The 26,687-nt window shown below is 45.1% G+C and overlaps 1 protein-coding gene across 1 annotated transcript in view; it reads right to left on the reverse strand.

Annotated features, from left to right (window-relative positions):
- LOC118095251 (integrin alpha-M-like) overlaps window positions 1-26,687 on the reverse strand; it is a 38,152-nt gene that overhangs the window by 2,644 nt on the left and 8,821 nt on the right. The window contains exons 8-27 of the mRNA XM_035136342.3: window positions 26,456-26,609; window positions 26,142-26,274; window positions 25,586-25,662; window positions 16,303-16,423; window positions 16,063-16,199; window positions 14,499-14,639; window positions 11,771-11,974; window positions 10,819-10,949; window positions 10,137-10,300; window positions 9,481-9,632; window positions 9,008-9,139; window positions 7,473-7,546; window positions 6,166-6,307; window positions 5,245-5,355; window positions 3,894-3,976; window positions 3,723-3,806; window positions 2,555-2,627; window positions 2,021-2,128; window positions 442-519; window positions 167-289 (exon numbers count right to left, since the gene is read on the reverse strand). Of these exons, the coding sequence (XP_034992233.3) occupies window positions 167-289; window positions 442-519; window positions 2,021-2,128; window positions 2,555-2,627; window positions 3,723-3,806; window positions 3,894-3,976; window positions 5,245-5,355; window positions 6,166-6,307; window positions 7,473-7,546; window positions 9,008-9,139; window positions 9,481-9,632; window positions 10,137-10,300; window positions 10,819-10,949; window positions 11,771-11,974; window positions 14,499-14,639; window positions 16,063-16,199; window positions 16,303-16,423; window positions 25,586-25,662; window positions 26,142-26,274; window positions 26,456-26,609 (2,422 nt within the window). The remainder of the gene's footprint in view (window positions 1-166; window positions 290-441; window positions 520-2,020; window positions 2,129-2,554; window positions 2,628-3,722; window positions 3,807-3,893; window positions 3,977-5,244; window positions 5,356-6,165; window positions 6,308-7,472; window positions 7,547-9,007; window positions 9,140-9,480; window positions 9,633-10,136; window positions 10,301-10,818; window positions 10,950-11,770; window positions 11,975-14,498; window positions 14,640-16,062; window positions 16,200-16,302; window positions 16,424-25,585; window positions 25,663-26,141; window positions 26,275-26,455; window positions 26,610-26,687) is intronic.

Below are 26,687 nucleotides of genomic sequence, written 5' to 3' on the forward strand. Positions count from 1 at the left end.
GTATATAAATGTTTTAAAAGAAATACAAATGATAAATAAATGGTCAGGTGTGGAGGTTGATCTAGGAAAAGTAATCCTTAAAAAAAAAAGTCCTATTTTTCCAAGCTTCCAATGGAAACTTCCCCTCCAACCATATTCCTTACCATTTGAAGGGGGCACCACTCACCTTGCTAGCGATGTCGTCTATGCTAAAATTCCATGAAAATCTGAACTTGACCCACTCTCCCCGAGAGAGATTGGCGATCAGGCACTGAAACCTGGAGCAGACAGTGGCCCCCAAGCACCCTCTCTGTCAAAACACACAAAGCAAAGGACCTTAGGGTTACTAAAAGTCCTTTCCACTCCAAAAGCAGCTGTGTGTCTGTCCTGGGCAAGAGAGACACCCTTCTATGAACCACCACCACCAGCCAACCAACCCTGCATTTCCCACCAGGTTCTTACTGTGATGGGTCCTTTGAGGTCTTCAGCCCTGTGTCTTGTTCTGAGCGAGGGTATTATCAGACATGTGGACTGGTTTATCTGGAAGAAAACAGGCAATACTCTGTAGTGGTAAAGGTTGCACTCCTGTATTCTAGCCAGCCATGCTCCCTCCCAGGATATTCTGCCCCCCAACCCTCACTCAACGGTAGGTCAGCATTTCACATCTGCTGAGCTGCCTCTGGGGGTTTCCGGTCCCCCCTTAAGGTTTTGTTGCTGCCGTTGTTTGCAGAAGTGCTTGCAGGTCACCCCAGCTGCTGATACCACTTAGATGCAGACTGTAGCATTTTGTCTGAGTTCACCATTGGTTTTTATTTGATTACTGTAACTCACTTTCTGTGGGTCTGCCCTTGTATCTGGGTCCAGAAGCTGTGCAGAACACAGAGGTCAAATACCTCACTGGGGCAATTATTGGCAACATCCTATTCCACTGCTGAGAGAGTTTGCGCTTGTTGTTCATTTGCCAGCTCCACATTTCTTGCGTTAATTCACAAAGCCCTGATTTAACTTGGGCCCCAAGTACTTTAAGAACTGCCTGATCCCTCATACTCCACCTTGATCACGGGGACCACCTGAGGGGGCACTTCATTCTCTGGCGGTTCCTCACCCCCCCCCTGAGGTCCAGACAGCCTTTCTTAGGAGCTGAGCCTTTAGTGGGGTAGGCCCTGCCCTGTGGAACTCCCCACTACTTCCTCAGGAACTGTCTCTGCCCTCCTTTAGACGTCTTCCGAAAACTGTACTATTTAGGCAGGCTTTCATAAAGTGGGCTTCTCTTTTTAAGCAGCCAGTATTACTGATGTTAATTAGGTTTAACGGATATATATTGTCAGAGGTTTCTGGTGACTACTCTCAAGTTACAACGCTCCTCAGGTTACTTTTCCATAACGTGTTTATTAGTGCTGATATGTACAGTGAAGCAGGTGCAGAAACATTTCGTCTCAGTCCGATGCAGAATCCGGAAGTGCCCCTCGGCGCGAACGCCCCCAACATATAAGGCGCGGGACACTGAATCTCCTCCCCTTTCTTCTTTTTTGTAATTCCGGAACCGGAGGAAAGGGTCTGTGTTCCATGTTTTCCCTCTCCCCCTTGTCCCCTTCTCTCTCCTCCCGTCTGTGGAGTCTGGGCTCTTTCATCCTGCCTGAGCCTGGGCACTCTCTCTCCGTGTCCTGACTTACCTCCCCAGAGTCTGTGTTTCCTTCGCTACTCTGTGAGGAGCTACTTTTGATTATGGGGGGGGGGTACTCTGTACTCCCTCCCCCTAACATATATGGATTGATTTTTCTTCTATTTTATATGCTGAAGGCCATTCTCATATAGCTTATGTAAGTGCAGATTATAAACATTTGAATAATAATAGTAATAATTATATATGCTACAAACAAGCTGTATCTCCAAAGCACCCTCCCCTCCACATCTATTCAGCTCTCATTCCATTATCCCCGCTCCCACCCACCCCCAATTGTCCAGAAATCCCACCTCACACAACTTCTAATTTATAAGTCACCCCCTCTGGAGCGCCCCCTCCCTCAAATCTTTTACTCACCACATCCCTGTGGGATGGGGTTACGTTCCAGGAGAATCCGACTTCAGTGTTGAAGGGGAGTTCAAAGGCCACGTTGACTGGAGTAGCGGTCGAGTCCAAATTTCTAACCTGCCAGAACAGAAGAGGAAATTGGGGGAGGGGGGGCCATTGGAAGATCAGCCGAAAGATGATAGAAGTTATTGACCAGGTGGTCAAAAACTGTTGTAAAAAAACCCATTTCTGTGGAAAGGAAGGGTCCCTGCCTTGTCAGGTCGCAAATGGAAGGACCTGGAATTGGGGCCTCTTCCTCAGATCTTAGAGGGCCTGGGGACTGGGGAACCATTGGTACTCCAGCTAGAGTTGAATCCAGTTTCCATCAGTCCTAGTCAGAATGACCATCTGTCATGGAAGGTGGGAAGTGTAATCTACCAACATCTCAAGGCCACAGGTTCCCCATTCTTGCTCTAAAGTACGGACACAGGAAGAAACGACAGAAGGCTGGGCTGGTGTTTGGACTGTGTGGTTGTCTACAGAAGGGAGAACAAGACACATTACCTCAAAGGCATGCATGAGCGTCTTCTTCTCTGGCATCTTGGTGGAGAAATTGAGGTACGCCGTGGACGCCAGCCTGGGGGAGGACAAATGTTTATGTAGGTCACCGAGATCACGTCCAGTATTAAACGGAACATTTTGCCAAACTTAACAGGAAGACAGATCGTGAAGCTGAGGCTCCAATACTTTGGCCACCTCATGAGAAGAGAAGAATCCTTGGAAAAGACCCTGATGTTGGGAAAGATTGAGGGCACTAGGAGAAGGGGGCGACAGAGGACAAGATGGTTGGACAGTGTTCTCGAAGCTACGAACATGAGTTTGACCAAACTACGGGAGGCAGTGCAAGACAGGAGTGCCTGGCGTGCTCTGGTCCATGGGGTCACGAAGAGTCGGACACGACTAAACGACTAAACAACAACAACAACAGGAAGATGCCAGGGATAGAGCAAAGGTACTCTGGATTTGCTAAAAATCATGACAAATTGTGGGACTTTTCAGGCTGTACAACACTCTGAATTTTTCACTCTCTCTGTGGCTCCAAGGGGTGAACATTTCCCACCCCCCAGCCCTGGCAATTTTCCCCCCAAGTGCTAGAACACATTATCAATTTTGTTGCTCCCAAGAGGAATCAAGAGGTTTTGTGACGCATGTGTATGGCACCCCTTTAACTTGGGGGTGGGGGGTTTATTCATCCTGGGGGCCACATTCCCTTCTGAGGAACCTCCCAAAGGCCCCATGTCAATAGTGGGAGGGGGCTTAGACAAAAGTAGGCAGGGCAACCGGGGTAAATCTATAGTATATTGGCTGGTTTCTATGGACACTCACACCCTCATCTCTATCCTTCGCCCAGACAAACGAGGCATTATCAGGGTTCAATATTTCAGCCACGCAAAACCACACAGGTTGCAAAGGAGGACAGTGTCCCTCCAAGGGCCAGACAGAAAAGTATTTGGCCCCCAAGCCTAAAGTTCCCCACCGCTGTTCAACTGGAGATGCTAGAGACTGAATTCGAGTCCTTTGGAGTGCAAAACACACACATTTCCGTTGTGCTATGGTTCCTTCCTGGTATGTGAGGCCATTTGTTGTGTAAGGTCCAAAATGCGCAACCTCCTTTTGACCCTCCCTCATGGCTCTCCGTAGGGAACAAGGGGGTGTGTGTGTGTTCAATTACCCCTTCACGATGACGTCGACTCGGTGCAGCACAGGTAGCCGGCCTGTGGCCTCGTTGTCGCTCAGTGTGTCGTTCTCATTCTCACTGAAAGGCCAGAAGCAAAAGGAAAGTTAGTGATGGGGAAGGAGAAGTCGCAGAGGCAAACAAAGACATGCTGTGCCTTTCCGCTACCTGTGTGCTCGGATGTGGAAGTAAGCAAAAGTGTCATTCCAGGAGTCGCCTTTTGAGGACCGGAGGGAAATCTGGAGTACGGCCTTGAGAGAACAAAAGGAAGAAATGGCTGAGTTTTCCATTTCGGCTCTGTTACCCACCCTCATCATAGAATCATAGAGTTGGAAGAGACCACAAGGGCCATCCAGTCCAACCCCCTGCCAAGCAGGAAACACCATCAAAGCACTCTTGACATATGCCTGTCAAGCCTCTGCTTAAAGACCTCCAAAGAAGGAGACTCCGCCATCATTCTTTCTTAAACTTTCTAATAAAGTTTAAGAAAGGCCCATTTTCAATATGGTGGCACAGCTGATAGATCACACAGGTCCAGAAGGTTAGAAGATGCCGGACCTCTAGATATATTTATTCTCATCTTAAAACTGATAATTTCTTGACTGTCTGACACTCTCAGTAGAATCGAGCCAGTGTTGGATCATTTAAGTCTTGAGAGTTGGCTAGAATGAGGGGGAGACAGTTCAAAACCCCAGTGAAGCCATTGGTCCAGAGTCAAAAGCATCTGGTATCAACAGGAAAGTGTGCTCTCTGCGTCCCACCCTCCCAGCACCCCCAAATTAAATGTTGTGTTAAGCCAGGCAACCAGTTCCACGATTTCCATGCCTCCCTTTAACTTGGAAGACGCATGGTGTGCAAATATTCTCTCAATGCTGCTCCTGAGCTTCTTGAATTCCCTGTGCAAAGAGAAGAGAACGGAGGGGCTGTTGGGGAGCTGAGCCCTCTGCTGGTCTTGGAGTGCCAGCAAACATCTGACCTCACCGCCCTATTGAATTGGCCCTGGCGGAAACCCAAAATGAATTGCACAGACGCAGCCCATCTGCTCCCTTTGGCTTATTTTACATAACAGATTTGGCTTCTACCAGTCACAGGGAAAGGCAAAAGACTCTGGCTTCTTAGATGTCACCACACACGCCATCCAGTGTCATGATCCCCCACCCCAGCATATGGATGAGAAACCGGTGTGTGTGTGTGTGTGTGTGTGTGTGTGTGTGTGTGTGTGTGTGTGTTTAAGAGCCAAAATAGAAAGAGCAATGCTGAATTCTGTGCTTCTGGGGAACAACAGCAGCCCTGCCTATAACTGCATCACATACAACAATCTAACACACTGTTCTCTTTCTTGTACCGTTTTCACGTTCTTAAATTTCTCTCTCTCTCTCTCTCTTTCTCTCTCTCTCTCTCTCTCTCTCTCTCACACACACACACACACACACACACACTTTCAATGTCTCACTCATGGCCCAATTATTCCTTTTCACTTGCACATTGATTTTCTCAGGCTTCCCCTTCCACCCATTACCTGGGTGCCTCCCTTGAGGACTGGTGGGTTGAAGCGGCAGGAGCTGTGACGAACTGACGCATTTCCTTGGGGTCCATGCATTTGGCAGGCCGGGGAGAGACGCCAATTGGACTTGAATGGGGGATGGAGGGGGTGTATGAATCATCATAAGTAAATTCACAAACGGATTACAAAGGGGGAATAGAGATTTCTGTTCTTTACCACAAAGTAGCAGAAAACAGAATTAACAGGCAAGAGGGCTTAAGACAGGTGAGGCTCCCCACCACCTCCACCTTGGGCGAAACTGCACATGGGGTCACATGCACTTTTTTTTCAAGGGGTGTTGGTTGTTTAAACGAACAGCAGCCAAGGGAGGCTGCAGTCTTGAACCAGGGACCAAGGGACTTGCTTAGCCTTTCCCCCTTGAGTCAACTCCCCTCCCACCCTTCAGAATTGCCCCTCACAAGCTCCTTTCCCCTCCCTTGGAAAATATACAAGGCTCTGTAACTTTCATAGAATTGTAGAGTTGGAAGGGACCACAAAGGTTATCTCATCCCATCCCCTGCAATACAGGAATTTCAACTAGATCATACATGACAGGTGGCCATCAAACCTCTCTGCTTTATCTCCTGATAATATGCTCAGGGCTTAAGTCTCCAGAAACTTATATATATATATATATATATATATATATATATATATATATATATATACACACATACACACACACACACACACACACACACTACATATATATATAATTGGAGGAGGGATTTATAAACAACAAATTGGTAGTTGGGCCTATATCTTATTATTATTATCAGACACTCATCTCCTTGCCCACAAGTCTTCAGCTGTCTTCCAGAATCCCTGGCATCCTCTGCCTCCAACCTTTCCCAATCTTCTACTCTCCCCCGCCCCCTAATTATTCATCCAACTCACCTGAAGAACAGAATGCCCTCGGAAGGACAAAACAGAAGAGTAGTAAAATGAAAGGTGCGGGTTGTACGCTGCCTCTCCCACGTTTTCTAGTTTCAGCGTTAAGTTCAGTATGAAATTTGGACTCAGTTTAAGACCTTTTGACCTGAAATTTATTGAGAGAAATGTTTGCTCAGTCGCCGGGAACTCACTAGTTAGACGCTGGGCAAGCTGGAAGTTCCCTTTGGGCAACATGGCTCAGTGGTTAAAGCATCTGCCTTGCATGCAGAAGGTCCCAAGTTCAATCCCCAGCTAGAGCTGAGACAAAACCCTGTCCAAAACCCTGCATGTCAGTGTAGACCAGGCACCCCCAAACTTCGGCCCTCCAGATGTTTTGGACTACAGTTCCCATCATCCCTGACCACTGGTCCTGTTAGCTAGGGATCATGGGAGTTGTAGGCCAAAACATCTGGAGGGCTGCAGTTTGGGGGTGCCTGGTGTAGACAATTCTTAGCTGGATGGACCAGTGGTCTGACTCAATATAAGGCAGCTTCCCATGTCCCTAAGTTTCTCTGTCTCTTCACCTCTGTTTCTCACTCTGTAAAATGGGCACCTTCACACCACTAGTGACAAATGTCACTTTGTTCTAGCTGGTGAAGCAGATCACCTGACTCCCACTCCTCAGCTCAAGGTGCCCGAAGAAAGCCAATAACCTGTGTGATCCAAGAGGGGCTCTCGGGATCCCTGGTGTATGGGGAATTCTGGGAGAAACATTCAGGTTGCACATTAAAGTAACTGGCAAGCACATGATTAAAGAGGTTCACCCAGACATGTTCTGGTGTATTTCTTGGCTTCTACACTGCTTCATACTCGCCAAGAGTCACAACCCAACATCCCATGCGACATCCGAGAGAATGGCAGGGTTGCATCTCTTGGCTCCTTATCAGAGTAACGGCATAGGATCCTGTTGGATCAGGCCAGTGACCCTCCACATCCAGCATCCTGTTCTCACAGTGGCCAACCAGATGCCTGGGGGAAGCCCACAAGCAGGGCCTGAGCAGAACAGCACTACTCTCCCCTCCTGCGATGTTCGCAAGCGCTGCTGCCTTGGTGAAGGTCAGTGGCTGGGCCCCACTGGAATCATAGCATTGCAGAGTTGGCTCTGCAATGCAGGAAGGTGCAGCTGCCCCATACGGGGATTGAACCTGCAACCTCGGCGCTATCGGCACCGCGCTCCAACCAACCGAGAAGGGGTCCGGAGGCACAGCATCTAAGGGCAGCAAAAAATACTGGGATGACCCTCGTAGGCACAAAATAGGCTACTTACTCACCCTGAAAAGTTAAAGGAGATTCGAAGATCAGCTACACAAATTTTATCGGGGCCGCAGTCTTGCTTGAAGGGAACCTGGCAATATAAAAGAAAATGAGCATCCGAGGGTGTTCCAAGGTCTTGTCTGGTTTCCCACCGGGAGGCTACTTGGAGCTATCCGTGGTGCTACCTGCTTGGATTGCTGGGACCTCTCTCTTCTAGCTAGTTTGCTTATCTGGATCTACCCTCTTGCTTTGCTTGGCTAACCCATAGCTGCCAAGTTTTTGCTTTTCTCGCGAGAAAGCCTATTCAGCATAAGGGAAAATCCCTGTAAAAAAGGGATAACTTGGCAGCTATGGGCTAACCTCATTGCAACCCTAACTCTGCTTGGCCTGCTCCTGCCCCCTGGACTCTAACCTCAGGTTGTCTGGCGTTGTCCCTGCTGGAATGTGGCTTCTCCTTGGTCTGACTTTCCTGGCTAATTATTGAAATGGGATTACCAGTACGTGACCCTGGGACCCCACGCCTCTGTGGCCAACAGACGCCACCTGACCTTAGGCAAGAACCCCGTCTCCTGGCTGGAGTCACTGCTTGGGCCAGACCAGGGTCATGTTTTGCTTTTATTGCATTTTGGGTTTTTTGTGCTGAGATATATTTGAATGAAGCGTGGTTGAGACGTTTTAATTAATAAATAAATATTTTGGTAAAGTCTACAGAAGCATACAAGTTCTCTGTGATAACCCCCCCCCTTTTATCCTTTCATCTACAGTGGTACCTTGGGTTCTCAAACTTAATCCGTTCCGGAAATCCGTTCCAAAACCAAAGCGTTCCAAAACCAAGGCATGCTTTCTCATAGAAAGTAATGCAAAATGGATTAATCTGTTCCAGACTTTTAAAAACAACCCCTAAAACAGCAATTTAACATGAATTTTACTATCTAACGAGACCATTGATCCATAAAATGAAAGCGATAAACAATGTACTACAGTCGCACAATGAATCAATCAGTAGCTGAACTGGGTTCTACACAGTCACAAAAAAAGAGCCACAAAAAACAAAAACACAAAATAAATAGCAAAAACAGACAGAACTCAGTGTAACACTCAAAATGGAACTGTGGCACTCAAATCAGAAGCGTAACACTCAAATCGGAAGAGTAACACTCAAAATGGAAGTGTGGCACTTACTTCTGGGTTTGCAGTGTTTAGGTTCCAAGTTGTTTGAGTACCAAGGCATTTGAGAACCAAGGTACCACTGTATTTCTTTTGGTCATCATTGTTAAACAAACTAACTGATTTCTATTTCCACTGTGCATTCAGTATTTATTATTACAATTTATAATACTTTCCCTGTGGCATGCAAAAGGTTCCACCACCCAGGCACTGACCAGGCCTAGATCTGCTTAGATTATGCAAGGTTCATTTATTTGGAACATTTGAGGGCTGCCCAGTAAACAAAGCAACTCTGTACTAAATACTCTGGGCTGAGCCATTCCTTTGATGGAGGAGGCTTTGTCCTAGGAGATGGGCTTGAAGGGAAATGGCCAGGAAATAAGACCTTGATCTCAGTGGACAAATTAGTTCCAGGGTCCAGGACAGGGCGTAGGTTCCTTGCAGAGGTATCTGGTTCGCCCTCGGCCCTTACATTTGCCTGCAGCACAAGTGGAGAGAAGGAATCATCTAGGCAGAGCTGGAAGACAGTTAAAAAAAAAAAGAATCACAAGTTTCCATCCAGCCAATACATTGCTCCCTGCAAATGCTGCGATCACTCCCATACCAGTGTTTCTAAATACCGTGAGCTTCCAAAAACCAGTGTTTCTCCAGCAGGTGTGTCATATACTGTATCACTTTTAGACCATTGTAGCTGTCACGTCTTCTACCAAAGGATTCTGGGAGCTGAAGTCTGGTGAGGTGCTGAGATAATTCTGCAATAGATATTCCTAGCACTGCCACACACACCACACACACACACACACACACACACACACACACACAAACTACAATTACCCAGGATGCCCTATTTCAACCTACCGGAGCATAGAGAATCTTTTCGACACAGATTGGCTTAGTTCCAACCAGGATGGTGTCTGAGAATGTGGAAGCCTCATTCTCTAGCGTCAGGCGTGACGGAGACTGCTTAGCATCAGACCGGAGAGTAAATGAGATCGCAGCTTGCAGGGCACCTATTTTCTTTCCAAAACATACAAACAAATTGGATCAAAGGAGCAGAACGAACTAAACATTTTGGCTGTCCAAGATGTACCAAACTCCAGCTCTCATCATTCCTGACCCATAGCCATGCTTGCTAGGGCCGATGGGAGTTGTGGTTCAGCAACATCTGGAGGGCCAGGGGCTCCCCATTCCTGCGCCAAACGAGTCTCTGGAGTCACTATGAATTTAACGAGAGAATCACTGAGAAAATGAAAGACAGAAAGAATTGTTCATCTTAAACGTACTTTTTAATGCAAGAGGGAATGGATAAGAAAAATAAGTGAGAAAATAAGCAGCAAGAGTTGGGCTGGGAGAATGGGATCTAAAGGAAAAGGATAAGATCATGAGCCCCTGCAGAGAGAATAAGTGACGGGAAAGGAACAAACAAGTCCACAGAAAATAAATAACACTGAGAGGACTCATAAAAGAATGAGAAAAATAACTAAGCAAAAGGAGAACTGAGATGGCGCCTTTACCGTGTGTCCATTTTGTGCTGACAAGTTTTAGGGTGAAGCAAAGACTGGTTTTCCCACGGGGGGCAATTCCTGAAACATTCCCGCTTCCACACTTAGGGTCATCCAAGGGGATCCAGCGATGTGAGAAAGTCAGCAAAGAGTTGATTGTGAAAACAGGCCGAGATCTGGGAGGCAGGGGATAAAAGGGGAGGTCTTTTCAAACCAGCAGCTGTCCAAATTGCCAGCAGTCCTGGATCAGGCCCAGTCTGGAACCCAGTCCCACATTAACTTCCTGGAGCAGGAAGTGCCCCATGCAGACTCCACATAGCTCTCTGTGCTTCATATTCAGCACGCTTTGTCTTTCAACATCTATAGACTCCAGCTAACGTATCCACACTCCCAGCAGCCTGATGTATTAAGAACCTTCTTCTTCCCCACCACATGGGGGCAGCATCACAGCTGGCAGGAAGGTGTAGCAATTGTCACAGCAGGCCAAGCCATGCTCAGAAAAATGCTGGCCATTAAGGTGCACCAAAGTGACGGCTAGTTGGCCAGAGTACACGGAACAGGTTTGTGCAGGTTTTTAAAATCTAGTTCAGGATGCAGAATTTGGAGGCAGTTGGGGAACACACATTGCAATTATGTCCCGCCCTTTGTGGCCTACCCACAACCCACACCCATTACTGCCCTCATCCATTCTTACCGAAGCAGCACCGCGCTTCCTAGCGCCCCAACAGCCAGGTCAGTCAATCCATCCTCGCTCAGATCCATTCTGCCTTGCATGGACTGTCCGAAATAACGGAGCACCAGAGGGAGAGACTTGGCAGCAATCCGCTAAATATTTTGAGGGAGAGAGAAAGAGAAAATAAGGGGGACAAGGAAGGTTAGGGATCCTCAGCAGATGAGGTAGACACACCCTCAGTTCAGCTATTCCACCTGCCCATTTCTCCAATTAAGAAAATATTAGCCAATTAATCAATTCTGTTTTAAGTTCTTTAAACGATTCATTAATTAAATCTGCATAGGACAAACTATAATAGTTTTGAAAGAAGAAGCACACATTCTGTGTATGTGTGTGTGCCACAACAGCCAGAATTTATAAAATGTGCTGTTTAGTTACAGGATGCAAGTTGTCACATCTATTATTATTTTGGTTTTTATTATTATTATAGAAGTACAGATTCTGCATTAATCTCTGCAAAGATGATCTAGGCCCAATATTTGGGGGGTGGTGGTATGGGGATCACATCTGCCATCCAAAAAGGGAGCGGTTATTGAGATTATGTATTGAACTGGGTTTCTACCCAGACCTGGCTGCAATTGCTTTCCAACAACTCTGTTGCTTTACTGTTCCCATTTCACCAATGATCAGTGGAGACGGATTCAGGAATCGGCTCATAAAAATCCAATGGAGAGATGTGGAGGGACTGAATCTGCATTGCCTGCATCAGGAATAGGAAACCTGTGCTCCCCAGCCAGCCAGCATGGCCATTGGTCAGAGACGATGGGAGTTGTAGCCCAGCATCAAGAGAATCACACATTCCCCATCCCTGGCCTAGCTCTTTAACCACTGGACCACCTTGCCACACACAAGTTAAGCAGACAATATATGCACTTGCTGTTCCAATATATGCACTTTTGATCCTCAGGCTCACCTGGCTGTGGTGTTTTTTCAGCCCGCCTGCTTCTCCTAGGAAGATGTAAATGGCCCCATGATCTTCATCCTCCATGGGGGCTCCGATCGCCACATCTGCAAAGCTATCCCCGCTTATGTCCCCTAAAGCGCAGAGTGCTGCTCCAAAATGGCCAAAGCTGCTGCCAGGCTCCCCACGAAGCGTTTGGAGGGAAACAAGGTGACCCTGCCGGGAGACATGTCACTTACTACTACTGTGGTTAAACCACTGAGCCTAGGGCTTGCTGATCAGAAGGTCGGCGGTTCGAATCCCTGTGACGGGGTGAGCTCCCATTGCTTGGTCCCAGCTCCTGCCAACCTAGCAGTTCGAAAGCACGTCAAAATGCAAGTAGATAAATAGGAACCGCTACAGCGGGAAGGTAAACGGCGTTTCCATGTGCTGCTCTGGTTTGCCAGAAGCGGCTTTGTCATGCTGGCCACATGACCTGGAAGCTATACGCCGGCTCCCTCGGCCAATAATGCGAGATGAGCGCGCAACCCCAGAGTCGGTCACGACTGGACCTAATGGTCAGGGGTCCCTTTACCTTTACTACTGACTACTGTAACATAGTTATACCCTCTCCAACTTCCCATAACCATATTTTAAGGCGGCAAATATATTTGGCATTAAAACGACTCCAACATTTAACAATCAATAACCGGAACAAGGAACAGCAGTTAAAGCAGCATTAGTATGACATTCTTTTTTTTAAAAAAAAAAATAGACACAGTGGGAAGATAAGCTAAGACCATTCTCTAAAAGCAATGAGGCAATACAACCAAAACACAGAACCTGGATTAAATGGACCTCAATCAGCCTCCTGGGGCCTGACAATGATGTTTACTAGTGAACCTGAGTCCCCCAGTTAAATCTTATTCCATCTATGAGCTCAAGATGGCAGCCTCTGCCTTGGTGTTACAATTTAAGGTCCAATTTTGTACCGTGATTGACTTGTAAGAAAACAATTAAAATTCGGAGGGGGTGGGCAGAGGTTGCGCAATGCTAGTCCTTACTTGGATCCATCCATTTCTACACTGAGTGGAACTTAGCTGGATACAACCCATGACGACTTCAACACTTTGAAACAGCTCTGCAGTGTGCTGGGAAGGGTTGATCCTTTCAATCCCCTGCTGTGGCCCCAATGAAAAATCACGTCTCAGAGCAGCAACAGGGCTAAGAGCAGCTTCAGACAGAGATCATTGTAGCAAAGTGACTCCTGCTCTCCCTCCCTCCCTCCCTCCCTGGTGGCTATTTATTTTTTAATGTATGCGTTAATTGCTTCCACACAATATCACAGGGGTTCCCAACAAAATTTTCTCAAGGACCCCTCATCGAGCAGCTATTGTGACAAGGACTCCCATTAATTGACTTACTTGCTTGAACATCAAATGCATTATCTTCCTCTTCATCTGTAGGCCTTTGTCGTTTTAACGAACCACTTTTTAACCAACGGTCCATTTTTAACTACGCGAACTGTAGCTTCCGCGAAAACAACGCTTCGTTTACAAACACTACTGTTTTGCAAAGAGGCAGTGCGCGCCAGGGAGGAGGGAGAGGAATGGAGAAGACAGGGTACCTGCGCAGTAGCGCACAAATGAAGCCGACGCGCGCAAAGCATCTTGGGGAGGTGAGCGTTTAGAATGCGCGCGCTGCCTCTTTGCAAAACAGTAGTGTTTGTAAAGCGCCACCTAACGGCATACAGCAGAACTACTGCCTCATCTAATTCTAGTTTTGCGCTAGACTCTGCTCATGCAGGAAGCGGCCAAAACAAAAAATCTGTTATCATACGAAATAAATTTAATATATTTTTTATTCTAATAGCATCTTGCGGACCCCTCTGGCATAGCTCGCGGACCCCTGGGGGTCCCCGGACCACCTGTTGGGAAACACTGCAATATCACATCTAGCTTGGCCCCAGTAAGAGACTGTGCACAGGGAAAAGGTATAACGGAAGCCAATCACAGGAAGAAGTAAAGAGATTGGCCTTCAAATTCTTCTTGAAAACAAAAAGTGTTGATTTTACTCTGCAGAGTTAGCACACAGCTTGGAAACTGACTGCATTCCAAGTCCTTGTTAAGAGAGCAAGCTTACCTTGGTTGCAGTCGCACACAGAGACACTTGGTATGCAAAATAAGAAGGGCCTGGGTGGTTTTTTTTATAGGCAAGACATACTTGGGTAGAAAAGATTTCCTAGTTCTAACTAAATCTGGAGATGCAGCAGAATCATGCTTGGCTCCTGGCCTGGGATAGCTCAGTTGGTAGACCATGAGACTCTTAATCTCAGGGTCATGGGTTCAAGCCCCATGTTGGGCAAAAGAATGCAGGGGGTTGGACTAGATGACCCTCATGGTCCCTTCCAACTCTACTATTCAATCCTATTCTATTATGATGTCATTTCCCCCATCAGCTACAGAAGCAAGAGTGCAAAGAAGGAAATTCAATCAGCTATTATCAGTCTAACATCAAAGGAAAGTTCCGCACAGAGATCCAAGGACAGTGAGACAGTTTGGGAATCTTTAAAATTCCCCTCTCTATCTGCATTAACCCTGTGCAAACCACTCAGCAAGCTGAGCTGCATCCCAACATTTCCCATGAAAGCTGGATGGAGCAGAAGTTCAGTTTTTCCAGATGTGAGCAAGTCTGGCCCACTCTCCTCCTGGCCCCTTCTTCCCACCCAACCACCCTTCCCAACCCTACCACTTTTCCTCACCTGGTCATTCATAGAGCGGACATCAACAAGCCCACCTTGGTTCTTACTGTAATAATGGGGAGCCCCGATCAGAACAAGGTCAGTATTGCTGTCTTCATCTAGGTCAACAGAGCAGACTTCAGCCCCATAGTAAGAACCCACCTGGAAATAAACAGAAATACACTGTCACTGGCAGAAGTGAAGATGACCAATTAGACTAGCGGGCTTAATCTTTGCCAAAACAGGTTCATGGGCCAAATTGAGAGGCATGGGTGTAGCCAAAAGGGGACAGGGTGGGGCAGCTGCCCCCCAATAAAAAAATACTTAGCTGACTGAGGTTATGCCTTCCCTAACAAAAGGCCCTCCCCAACAAAAAACCTGGCTACGCCCATGTCAACTCTAGCAGGTTTAATGAGGTTCATGGATCACAGCTTTCCCACCAATTATTTAGATTTTAAGAGCAGAGCAGGCTAATGGCACTCATATCTTTAGTTTCATGTCTAGTTTGGCCCTGAGTGTGTGTGTGAGAGAGAGAGTGTGTGTGTGTGCGTGAGAGAGAGAGAGAAAAAAAAGATGTAGGCCCCAAACCCTCTTGGAATATTGGTGTGAAGCAGTTTGAGACTGACAGGAGTATCCCACGGCAGAATTAATCAGTTAGTCAACTGGAATCTGCGATCAAATAAAGAACAGTCCGAGAAGGGGCACAAGAAAAAGGAGAAACACAGGAATAGAGCCTTTTCAGATTTTAATAGTCACAGGATTTACTCCCAGTCACTATCAATATGATGTCTGCTTATTGTTTAGCAGCTGCGCAGTGATTTTTGACAAGTTGTTCAATTATCAACTCCCTCTGTCTCTTCCATGTGTTTGAAGTAAACTTTCTAAGAGAATGAGGGGAAACGGCCTGGGTCCAGTATACCTGAAGGAGCGTCTCCACCTCCATCGCTCTGCCCGGACACTGAGGTCCAGTGCCGAGGGCCTTCTGGCGGTTCCCTCGCTGCAAGAAGCCAAGTTGCAGGGAACCAGGCAGAGTGCCTTCTTGGTAGTGGCACCCGCCCTGTGGAACACCCTCCCACCAGATGTCAAAAAGAAAAATAACTACCAGACTTTTAGAGGACATCTGAAGGCAGCCCTGTTTAGGGAAGCTTTTAATCTTTAAGAAATTAGTGTATTTTAATATTTCTGTTGGAAGCCGCCCAGAGTGGCTGGGGAAACCCAGCCGGATGGGCGGGGTATAAATAAATTATTATTATTATTATTATTATTATTATTATTATTATTATTATTATTATTGGACACCTGCTTGGCATGCAGAAGGTCCCAGGTTTCCATCCTCAGCATCTCTAGGCATGGATGGGAATACCCGCTGCCTGAAGCTGACTGCTGCCAAGTCAGTATAGACAGTACTGTACCAAACTACATGGGCCAATAGACTGGCTCCTGTGCTCCTACCTCTCTGCTGGTTCTAGATTAGTTAAGGTAGCCTGCCTTGCTTTAAAACTAAACTTCCAAGGCAGCTTACAACTTGCACACCCAACATGAAGTGAATGGGAGACCGATCTGCACCCCAGTGTCTGCCTCTTACCTGATCCCCTTCAGGGGAGGCCACCAAGAGCTTACTCTGGCTTTCAAAGACTGCGACAGCTCCAACATGCTGGTATCGCGGAGCCCCAGCTACGTAGAACTGCTTCTGCCCACGCTGAGCTACAGCCACCGAATAGCCTGTCAGAGACAAAGAAAGAGGAGGTTTTGGACATCTGGTTGGAAGAGTTAGCTCCTGGCAGGCCATTAGATATGGAAGCAGAGGAGAAGCTGCCTCACTTACCCAGATAGGAGTCATTGATGGAAATGTTCAGGAATTTGATTTGGGGAGGGTCTCCCAAAGACTGTTCCTCCAGACCCCCAGACCAAGTGTGAGCACCAACAGCTCCAGTCACCACATGTCCCTGAAGAGGATGGAGGAAAAAGGAATGGAGGCGTGAAGAAAGATTGGGAGGTGAGGGGAGTACAGGCTGCAGTCCCAGGGGTGGTGGTGGTTTCTCGGTGTTGAAGGACTGCCTTTCCTCATAGGAACTGACTTGGCCCCTGCACTTGTCATCCGAGGCCGTTTTCTATGTCCTCGCTCCCCGAAAGGTTCGGAGGGTGGAAACACAAGAACGGGCCTTTTCTGTGGTGGCTCATCGACTGTGGAATACTTTCCCCAGAGAAGCTCACCTGGCGCCATCATTACATGTCTTTAGGCACCAGGCAAAACCATTCCTCTTTACCCAGGTCTTTGGTCATTAAATAATCTATGGCTTGTTAAAACTGTGGGATTATATTATTATTATGCTGTCTATTATTACTGTATGTTTTTGTAGTGCTCCGTAAAATGTGTTCTTAATGTTGTGCACAGCCCTGGGACCTTTTGATAAAGGGTGATATAACAATTGAATTAACAACAACAACAACTGAGCTCTACTCCCCAGCCCACTCTGTTTCAGACATGAGTAGTCAAATTGCACCTCTCTCAGTTCTCCAATTAATGACTAAACCACAGCAAAGTCTAGGGCAGGCATCCCCAAACATCGGCCTACCAGATGTTTTGGACTACAATTCCCATCATCCCTGACCACTGGTGCTGTTAGCTAAGGATCATGGGAGTTGTAGGCCAAAACATCTGGAGGGCCGCAGTTTGGGGATGCCTGGTCTAGGGCAAAAAGCATTTCCCCACTCTGCATAAAAAAATAGCAGGGTGTTTGTTCTACATGTAATCATAGAATTATTGTGGTGTTTAAAAAAACAACACAAATTTATTAAATTTATTCAATGTTCATCGAGTTCAAAGCTATTCTCCTACGAACCCTATCCCTTACACGCCAGTGTACAGATTTAAATCCAGATCAGTTTACAAACAGGAACAGCTGAACTACAGGAAGATACCTGTAGAGCACAGAGCTGCAAAGGACTTGAACCAAACAGTCAAACTACATGCCGGTACACACAAAGGGAACAACATTCCCAGGTGTGAACCAATCGGGAGGGGGAGAAACTGAGTCCTTCCCTATATATGGTGATCAGACTCTGTGCATCAGCAGAAAACATTCATGAGTAAGTCTACCCAAAGGAAAATGGGGGGGGGGGGAGGCTGCATGGCAAAAAGACAAATCCATTGTTTTCAGAACTCATGAATGAAAGATTGAGAGGAACTGACTGAGATGTGTTATAAGAATTTTGAGGTCATATCTATATATATATAATAATTGTTCATAAAACATGTACATGAATGTACAGGCACATGTCTGAAGCAGCACAGGAAGACAGGCCTTTCTGACACCATTTTGACTCTCTCTCTGACCAGGTGTTCCTCTGCAAGGAAGAAGTGGGGTGGGGGGAACCTTCTCATTGTCTCAGGAATTAAAGTGATAATCCCTGGCATCCTGATACCTGACTGCCAGACAAAAGGGTGTGATTAACTTGGCTGGGAAACAGGGAAATGTAAATATCTCTCAATTTTGTTGATTAGGTTTTGGGGGGCAGGGGGCAGGGTCCAGACTGCTCAGATTACTGCCACCAGACCTCCCCTTTCATGATGTACCTATGATGAATCTAGGGAGGGGGGTCTTGGGCTACACCCCTTCTGTGACATATGGATGATGCTTCTGGGGGGTGGGCTGAAACCAATTTCAAATTTCTTTTTAAGGGCAAGACATCTTTGTTTGGGGTTCCTTCCTTGTTCTCCTGTGTGAGAGGAAGGACCCTGTTGCAACAGTTAAAATAAAAGTGCCTTGCTTCGTACGTCCTGGTTTGGTCTCTGTTATTTGGTGGGCAGGAGACGCTTAAATTCGTCTGCTTGCCTGGATCCTTGAGCTCTCCCTGGGTCAAGATCCATTTCTCTGGGTTCATAGGAACCAGCTTAAATTTTACAACAATTTGGCGACCACTTCGGGGACCCAGTTTTGCCTTGAGCTCCGGGTTCACTGAGGAAGGGGAGCCCAGCGCGCCCTTGCCTCTTTTGCAGGGGGGTAAACCAACCTCAGGACCCGAGGCACTTGGTAGTAATTGAGAGTCCAAGCGGGACCCCCAGGACGAAGCAACGTTTAAAGGGACAAGGCTGTTTTTTTTTCAGGAACCAGTTGGAAGCTGGAGACAACGGGATTCGACTGAAAGGATCGGTCGTGAGTATTAAAAGGGGACACCTTGGGTGAGCTAAGAACCACAGCAACTAAAAATCTATTTCTCCACTTGGACTATCCTTTTCTACTCTCCTCTTTGGACCTTAGTTGCAGCAAGGCTGCCAGGCACAGTTACAAGGTAGAACTGAGGTCCAGGGCAACAGTCTTTACGTTAAACGCAGAGCTCAGAAAGACTGTCCCAGCTCCCTTCTGCCAAACTGAGCAGAAGTCTGAGCAAACTGTCGCTTTTCTACCAATCTGGGAATCTGGCTATCCCAGCTCTGTTTCCTATTCCTCTGCTCTTAATCTTCGGGTGAAGACGCCCCCCTGCCATGGCGACCTTTGTTAGGTATGACCCATGACCAGAGATTGCAAGTGCGCCCGTTCCTTTCCTACTACTCTGTATCTCTGTATTCCTCAGTTCCGACCTGACATTGCGTAGGCAAGCGTTCAGTAGGATATGAGTCTAGTGTGTAAGAGGCAGGGAAGTTGCTGTGGAACCCTCAGGCAATTGATGACCAGTGGGAGGGTTCCAATAGGGTTTTAGCTGCACCAGGCCGCCTAGTAGTTAGTGCACGCGAACGGCAGGCAGGAACACCACTAGGACGTGGGGGTGAGTCATAGACTCGGGAAGTTAAGAGTGTCCAGGAACAGGGTCGGGGACCCGAACTGCAGTATAAAAAGGCTTAAGTAAAATGGGTGCAACCCACTCTAAGGAATTCCTTTCCCAGACTCCCAACCGAGGCAAAGCACAACTGAGGCTTGGCTCCGGTAAGGACTTTGAGGATGAAAGTCCACTCCAATTCGTTCTCTTAAATTGGCACGAAATCCCCGGGGCGGACAAGCTTGAAGGGAACCAATTGCAAAAACTTTGTAAGAAAAAAACACTGGGTCCGCTTTACTATGGACCACCCAGATGAGGGGAAATGGCTACCAGGAGGTTCCTTTAACATACAGTGAATCTCCGCTTTAAAATTAACCCTGGTGAACTCTGAATGAGAAAAGTTTTGTGAGGAATCCTACAAAGTATGTTATGGTATAAAATTATATATGTTTGCATGTTACATGTTGTCTGTGTTGTCTGTGAAGTGTATGTGCGTCTGATCCTTGTGTCTGCTATAGTTCATTGTTCCCCTTAAAGTAAATGAGAGATATAATCCAGGTTTAGGAAATTAGGGGTTTGTGTAAAATTTGGCCATGACACCCACAGACTGCCTTTTTTAAAGCATGCATAGTTTAAAATAATATAATAATAAGGCAAGCTTGCTTAAATAATCTTATGTAAGGGCTTGATCAACCCAAAAACAATGGCAAATATTTAAAAGAGTGGAGGTAGTGTGTAAAGGTTTGTTTTAAAGAGGCTGTAGAAGGCCATTTTTTCCTCTCCAAAAGTAAAAAGAGGGGGCAGGATGAAGGAAAATAAGAGTAGTAAGTTTGAAAATGCTTGCTCAATGCTTTGAAAATATTTTGAAACTTGAAAATGTTCACTTCATGAGGTGTGCAAATGTTTGTTATTGAGAGAGGCTCTAAAAGGGAGTCTTCCTCCAAGTGACTAGAGGAATATTGACTAAAGGAAAATTGAACAGCTATTCCTATAAAGGTGAATTGTTTGTCAAAAGTAGAGCTTCCTTAGCCAGGAATTGTCTATCTGAGTCTAGTTTTAACTTCAATTGTGTTGGGCTCCTGATATCACCTCTTAAGGAAAAAAACTCATCTGCTAAAGGGTTCTATATAAAGTTGGTATTTTCATTCAAATCTTGTGAATCCTGTATCTTAGAGGGTTAGACTAAATGACCTCAGGGTCCCTTCTAACCCCCATTTTAGAGCTATGTGAAAGGCAATGTGTCTGATGTGGTGATGGGTTGAAATTCAGCCCAGCTCTGCTTTCTGGCAAGGAAAGATTATTGGTTTTCAGAGTTGGAACAAGAGTGTAATTGTTGTTTTTGTGGAGTGATTATATAAGTTTTTATCACTTTCTCTATTAAGGGGGTAAAGTTTAAGCACATATGAAAGTCTTGAACATTTCCCAATCTTTCTCTAGAGAGTAAAAGTGGGGTGTATGTGCATACCTACCCCTTTCTGTACAGAAAGGGGGAGCGGGAAGGGAAAAGGGAGATTGTAACCTTGAAAATGTTTGTTTGTGAACTCATAATATTTAAGGTCTGTGTCACAAGGGAGCCATGTGCTCTGTATGTAATGTTTCACCATGTGACTATGGAATATGGTGTTCCTTCTAGGGAAATGTTATTAAAAGTAGAGGATCCATAGCCAGCAAATGTCTATCTGAGTCACTTTAACCTTGATTCAAATGGACAGAATGGTTTTAGTAAGGAAGTAAATTCCCTCTTAAACTGTTTATCCAATCTTAAGGTTTGCTAAAGGCTTCTATATAACGTTGGTACTTTTAATCTTCCCCTTCCTTATTTTTCCCTTAGTACACACATGTGCTTCCGTGATAGGGCATAGCCTGTGTTTCCTTCCCAGTCAGGCGTCTGTACTCAAATGTATGTGTATCCTAAGGGCAGTGATAGTGTTGAGATCCCCATATTTCAGAAGGGGTGGACTAGATTACTCAAGATCCCTTCCAACCCTTTCCAAACTTGCAAAAAGGAGGGAGAGAAAATGTGTTTGTAAGCACTGAAAAGTGAGTTTCTGTGTAAAATCTAACCCTATTTTAAAATCTACTCTTTCCCCTTCCCTTCCTTTATTCAGATGGTAATTTTGTCAAGAGGTGCAGCACTTTAAAAAATGGTACAATAGACTGCCGAATCATGAACTCTGTACATGCACAGAGGCTATGTCAGCTTGAAGAGGAAAATAGAGGAGAAAAATGAGGTTTTAACTAAGGGGCGAAAAGGTTATAATCTGCTCATGAAATATTATTCAAATTTCTTAATGTAAAGCTTTGAACCACTGAGGGAAAACAACCTCATGTGTGTTACTGGTCCATCAAGGTTAAGTGGTTGCCAAGTTCCAAAAATCTTAACATGCCAGATTCTTTCCACAGGTATAAATAGCAGAGTACTACTATAAGTCTGTCTCTTGAGTAGTTTATAAATTAATTAAGAGGTTCAAGGTTATGCTTTGCACATGAAACTTAAATTTAAATTTCCTTATGTAAAAATAAATAGATAAAGAACCATTGAGAACCATCAACTGTTTAGAAGCTGCCAATTCCAGTTCAACATGCAAAACTCTGTACATTTTAGGAACATTTCCTGACTGATTTTCACATGAAATAATTTTCCCTTTCCAGCAGAATACTGAGATTCAGGGTGTGGAGAAATTCTTTCAGAACCTTAATGCAAAATTATCTCCCAATGGGGGGGGGGACGCCACCTAAACAAGCCCCTCCACACTTGGAAATTCATAGAAAATTGCTGTCTACCAGTTGACAGACTATGCAAACAAAAGGCTCCATTTCTTTCCTAGCAGGTACTCAGGATGGATACTTATCTCCCATTTGCATTTCACCCCGAAGCATTACCCTATGTTAATATAACCCTCCCTTTTCTAATGTAGCAATGATTGAGTGTTTTGCCAATTCTTTTCTTCCACAGCAAAAAAAAAAAAAAAGTGAGGAGTGAGGAGATACAAACAGTAATTTCATTTCTCTTTGGCGCTTCTCTTTAGCTTATAAATAATCTGCTTCCATTTATTATATCAGTTTTTCCATTATGTCTATGAAATTATTCTAACAATAACCAGGTAAAAATTGTTGTGTGAGTGGTAATCTAAATTTTATTTTGTTTTATTTTTGTATCTTTTTTTTTTTGGTATTTCTACTTTTTCTTTCTGTACATACAAATGTAGCATCTAAGTCATTCTTTCCTGTAAATAATAATAATAATAATCCCTTTCAAACAAGATACGTGAACCTCAAAGAGAATTCAGAACCACATAAGGAAAATGTTAATAACTTATCGATTGTGTCCTAATTAACAAAATTTTTGTCCTTTGTTTCCTCCACAGCCAAACTAGGTGAAGTAAATTAAACTGACTGAGCAGACAATAACAGCAGTAATTAAATATGAATGATAATAATAATATTTAGATGAATAAAATGCTTAACTATGATCTTATATTCTTTGCAGCTTCCCAAGAAGAAATTTCTAGAATATTCTCCCCTTTCTTGACTTTATCATTATTATACTATTTATTATTATTATTTTTTAACTAATTATATCTTCAGACCCCAACCCCCTGCAGGCCTATTTTCAAAAGGATGTTTTACAGGAAACCAAATTGACATTTTTTCTCTTTGATCACAACCTAAGAAGGAGGACCTAGAAAGCTATAACGTTTCAGCAAGGTTTAGAAGTGCTGTTATAGAAGTACTGTTAACTTCCTCCCAGTGACTCGAAGGCAGACAAGAAAACCCCCTTGTTGGAGATACATGCAAAAGCAGCAAGAATTATCTCAAGTTCACCTGATTGCCTCAAGATATACAAATGGCGTATAATTAATAATTTGAAGGTTTTGTGCATTATGTGTTATATAGGAATACTGAAATGTGTCAAATGACTTTGGGACAAAGGGGGAAAGTGAATTGCAAGGACATTCTCTCTCCTTGACCTCAAGACTCTGTGCCCTAGGATTTAAAAGCAGCCGGAATTGTCTCAAGATCATGATGGCCTCAAGACATACAACTGATATATAATTATTAGGTCTTATGTTGCGTGATATTCGACAGAAACATTGAACTATGTCTGACAGTATGTTATTTCCACAAGGAGGGGGAGGTGAACCAATTTTGTGTTTAATTGTTGGGTTTTTTTTTAAAAAAAAAAAATGTATAGTGTCCCAATGTTTTTTTTTTTGTATTATTGCCATGCATTGTATGCCTTTTAAAGGATCAGGATATTGCATAGTTCAGTATTTAGATTAGATCAACTTATGACCACATTTTCTTGTCCCACCTGGCACTCTGCAGTGTGCCAACCTTCTCTACACATTTTTTAAATTTGTTTTTACTCATTTTACCAAGAATAAGCTCCAAGATCCATGAAACACCAGATAAATGAAGGTATTTATGTCTTGATTTAACAGGAATGATCCCTTTTAGAGTTAAATTTGACTAATTTGGACATGTTTTATGGGGCTGTATAAATTTTAATTTGGCTTCAGTTCTAATTGGGCAAGTGTATCCAAGGTGCAAGTAGCTTTCTTCCTTTAAGAGCAACTGGGCAACTCCCTACAGTGCAAGGCCAGAGCCTATAATAAAGGCCCATAGAAAGCCCAAGGCAAAGGCATCTCTCTCATGACATGTCCAAACCTGTGGCAGCTATGGTGAGTGCCAGGCGACATGGTCAATATGAAAGCCCTAAGGGGATTCACCAGGGATTGTTGCTGTTGTGCCACGTTGGAGGTGTGCAACCAGAGGAGAGCTAGCTTTTGACACCTGAGAACACACAAAAGGGTAAACAAGCAAACTGCACTTTCCAGTCAATATTGGTGGACCATCCTGTTAAGTGTAATACATAGACCATTTTTGAGAAATGCTTCTCCCAAAGTACTAAAACAACACATCTGGTTATTCTTTTGTGGGGCAACAATTTTTAAGAAAAATTATAGCCCCAAATGGGGAATTGTTATAAGAATTTTGAGGTCATATCTATATATATATAATAATTGTTCATAAAACATGTACATGAATGTACAGGCACATGTCTGAAGCAGCACAGGAAGACAGGCCTTTCTGACACCATTTTGACTCTCTCTCTGACCAGGTGTTCCTCTGCAAGGAAGAAGTGGGGTGGGGGGAACCTTCTCATTGTCTCAGGAATTAAAGTGATAATCCCTGGCATCCTGATACCTGACTGCCAGACAAAAGGGTGTGATTAACTTGGCTGGGAAACAGGGAAATGTAAATATCTCTCAATTTTGTTGATTAGGTTTTGGGGGGCAGGGGGCAGGGTCCAGACTGCTCAGATTACTGCCACCAGACCTCCCCTTTCATGATGTACCTATGATGAATCTAGGGAGGGGGGTCTTGGGCTACACCCCTTCTGTGACATATGGATGATGCTTCTGGGGGGTGGGCTGAAACCAATTTCAAATTTCTTTTTAAGGGCAAGACATCTTTGTTTGGGGTTCCTTCCTTGTTCTCCTGTGTGAGAGGAAGGACCCTGTTGCAACAGTTAAAATAAAAGTGCCTTGCTTCGTACGTCCTGGTTTGGTCTCTGTTATTTGGTGGGCAGGAGACGCTTAAATTCGTCTGCTTGCCTGGATCCTTGAGCTCTCCCTGGGTCAAGATCCATTTCTCTGGGTTCATAGGAACCAGCTTAAATTTTACAACAGATGCATAACTGAATGGGAAAATAGAATTGGATTACGTTTTCACTGTCTCTCATAACATTGGAAGCCAGGGTCCTGAAGGGAGTGGAAGCAAATTATAGCTTCTTCTAAAATAGGCACGTCCAACAGGTAGATCGTGATCTACCGGTAGATCACTGGACATCTGTGGTAGATCACTGGAGCCCCCCAAGAAGCTCAACAAGTTTGGCTCCCCCCAAAAAAGCTCAACATTTTTGCCCTGGACTCCTAAAACACATGGCTTTCCCCTCCCTAAAAAAAGTTCAACAATTTCAGCCTGAACCCCCCCCAAAATGGGCCTTCCTCCTTCCTAAAAAAAGCAAAAAAGCTCATCAGCTTTGACCTGAACCCCAAAAAGGAGGTAGATCACTGCTAGTTTTTAACTCTGTGAGTAGATCTCTATCTCTTGGAAGTTGGCCACCCCTGTTCTAAAACAAAGTTATTGTTCCCTTTTATTTCTCTCTCTCTCTCTCTCTCTCTCTCTCTCTCTCTCTCTCTCTCTCTCTCTCTCTCTCTCTCTCTCTCTCTCTCATTGTTCGGATGGTCTTTTGTAAACCGCTCTTTGAGGTCTGCCTGAAAAGCGGGATATAAATACCCTAAGCAAAAGCATATGTTCTTATGACAGGAGTTTCTACTCACTGGAGTGAGGAGGGCACTGAATCCGCCCTGAGAAAGTTCTTTTTGAAACGATTTGCCAGAAGAGTTTCCAGAGGTCCCTTTTTGAGAAACGAAAGATAATTAAGACAGGCAAGAGGTAAAGAATGGAGGGGGGGGGCAAGGAGAGGAGGAAGGTTGGCCTCAAAATCTGCCCTTTCTAAATGGTCATGTTAGAGCAGAACAAATGCAGTTTTCCAGGGGTTGGGAGAAGAAATATCTTTCGTACAGGAAGTACTTCTGTTGTGGGGCTTCAGCATGGATGGCACCCCCACATTTGCACTTCCTTTGCAAATGGCTGGGCAGAGTCAGGTTGCACAGTGTCCGGCGAATCTGTTGGACGCCTCAGCATTAGCAATAATGATTGACACAACGACTCACCCTGTTCCACAGTGGCCCATGTTATTTTGTGAATTCTTAAAACTTAAACTTTATTCCCTTGTTAGGTTCTTCAGTTCTTTACAGCCTGGACCCTCCCTTTACTTTTCCACACCTATAGCTCTTGGACAAAACTGAGCATCAGCAAAGATGTGACACTGACCTTCAATGGCAAAGATCTTGTCCTTCAGCTGGTTCTGAATGCCACTGAGCGCATCAAAGCTCTCAACTTCGAAAACATTATTAGGTGACGAAGCAATTGTGTTCAGCTCATCTGTTCTCGTATCGCTGCCAACCTGGAACAAGCAACAGGGAATTTCTGAACACACATCTTGTTCCCCCGTTACCAATGGTTCCCCGCCATATATAACCTCAGCACTTGGTTCCCCAAGGTACCAATCCTTCACTTGTTTGCTTGCATGGTGCAGCCACAGAATCTACATACTGCAGCCTCAATAATGGTTTTGAACTCCATACCCCAATGGCATAACGGATGATGCCTTTCTTATCTGCAGCCGGTATAGCGACTTCAAATGTGGTTTTCTTGTCATTGGATATGCCATCGGTCAAGACAATGAGGAGTTTCTTGCTGTGAGGTCGCATGCCAAGCTCGGGTAAGAAGATTTTGTCCCTGCAAAGGAGGCAGCAATTGGCTTGGGTCTGAAGGGGCAAAAGGCACCTGGCTCTTCCTCCAACCCAAACACTCATT

This window comes from Zootoca vivipara, chromosome 12 (assembly GCF_965207765.1).
Source record: "Zootoca vivipara chromosome 12, rZooViv2.hap1.1, whole genome shotgun sequence".
Taxonomy (NCBI): Eukaryota; Metazoa; Chordata; class Lepidosauria; order Squamata; family Lacertidae; genus Zootoca; species Zootoca vivipara.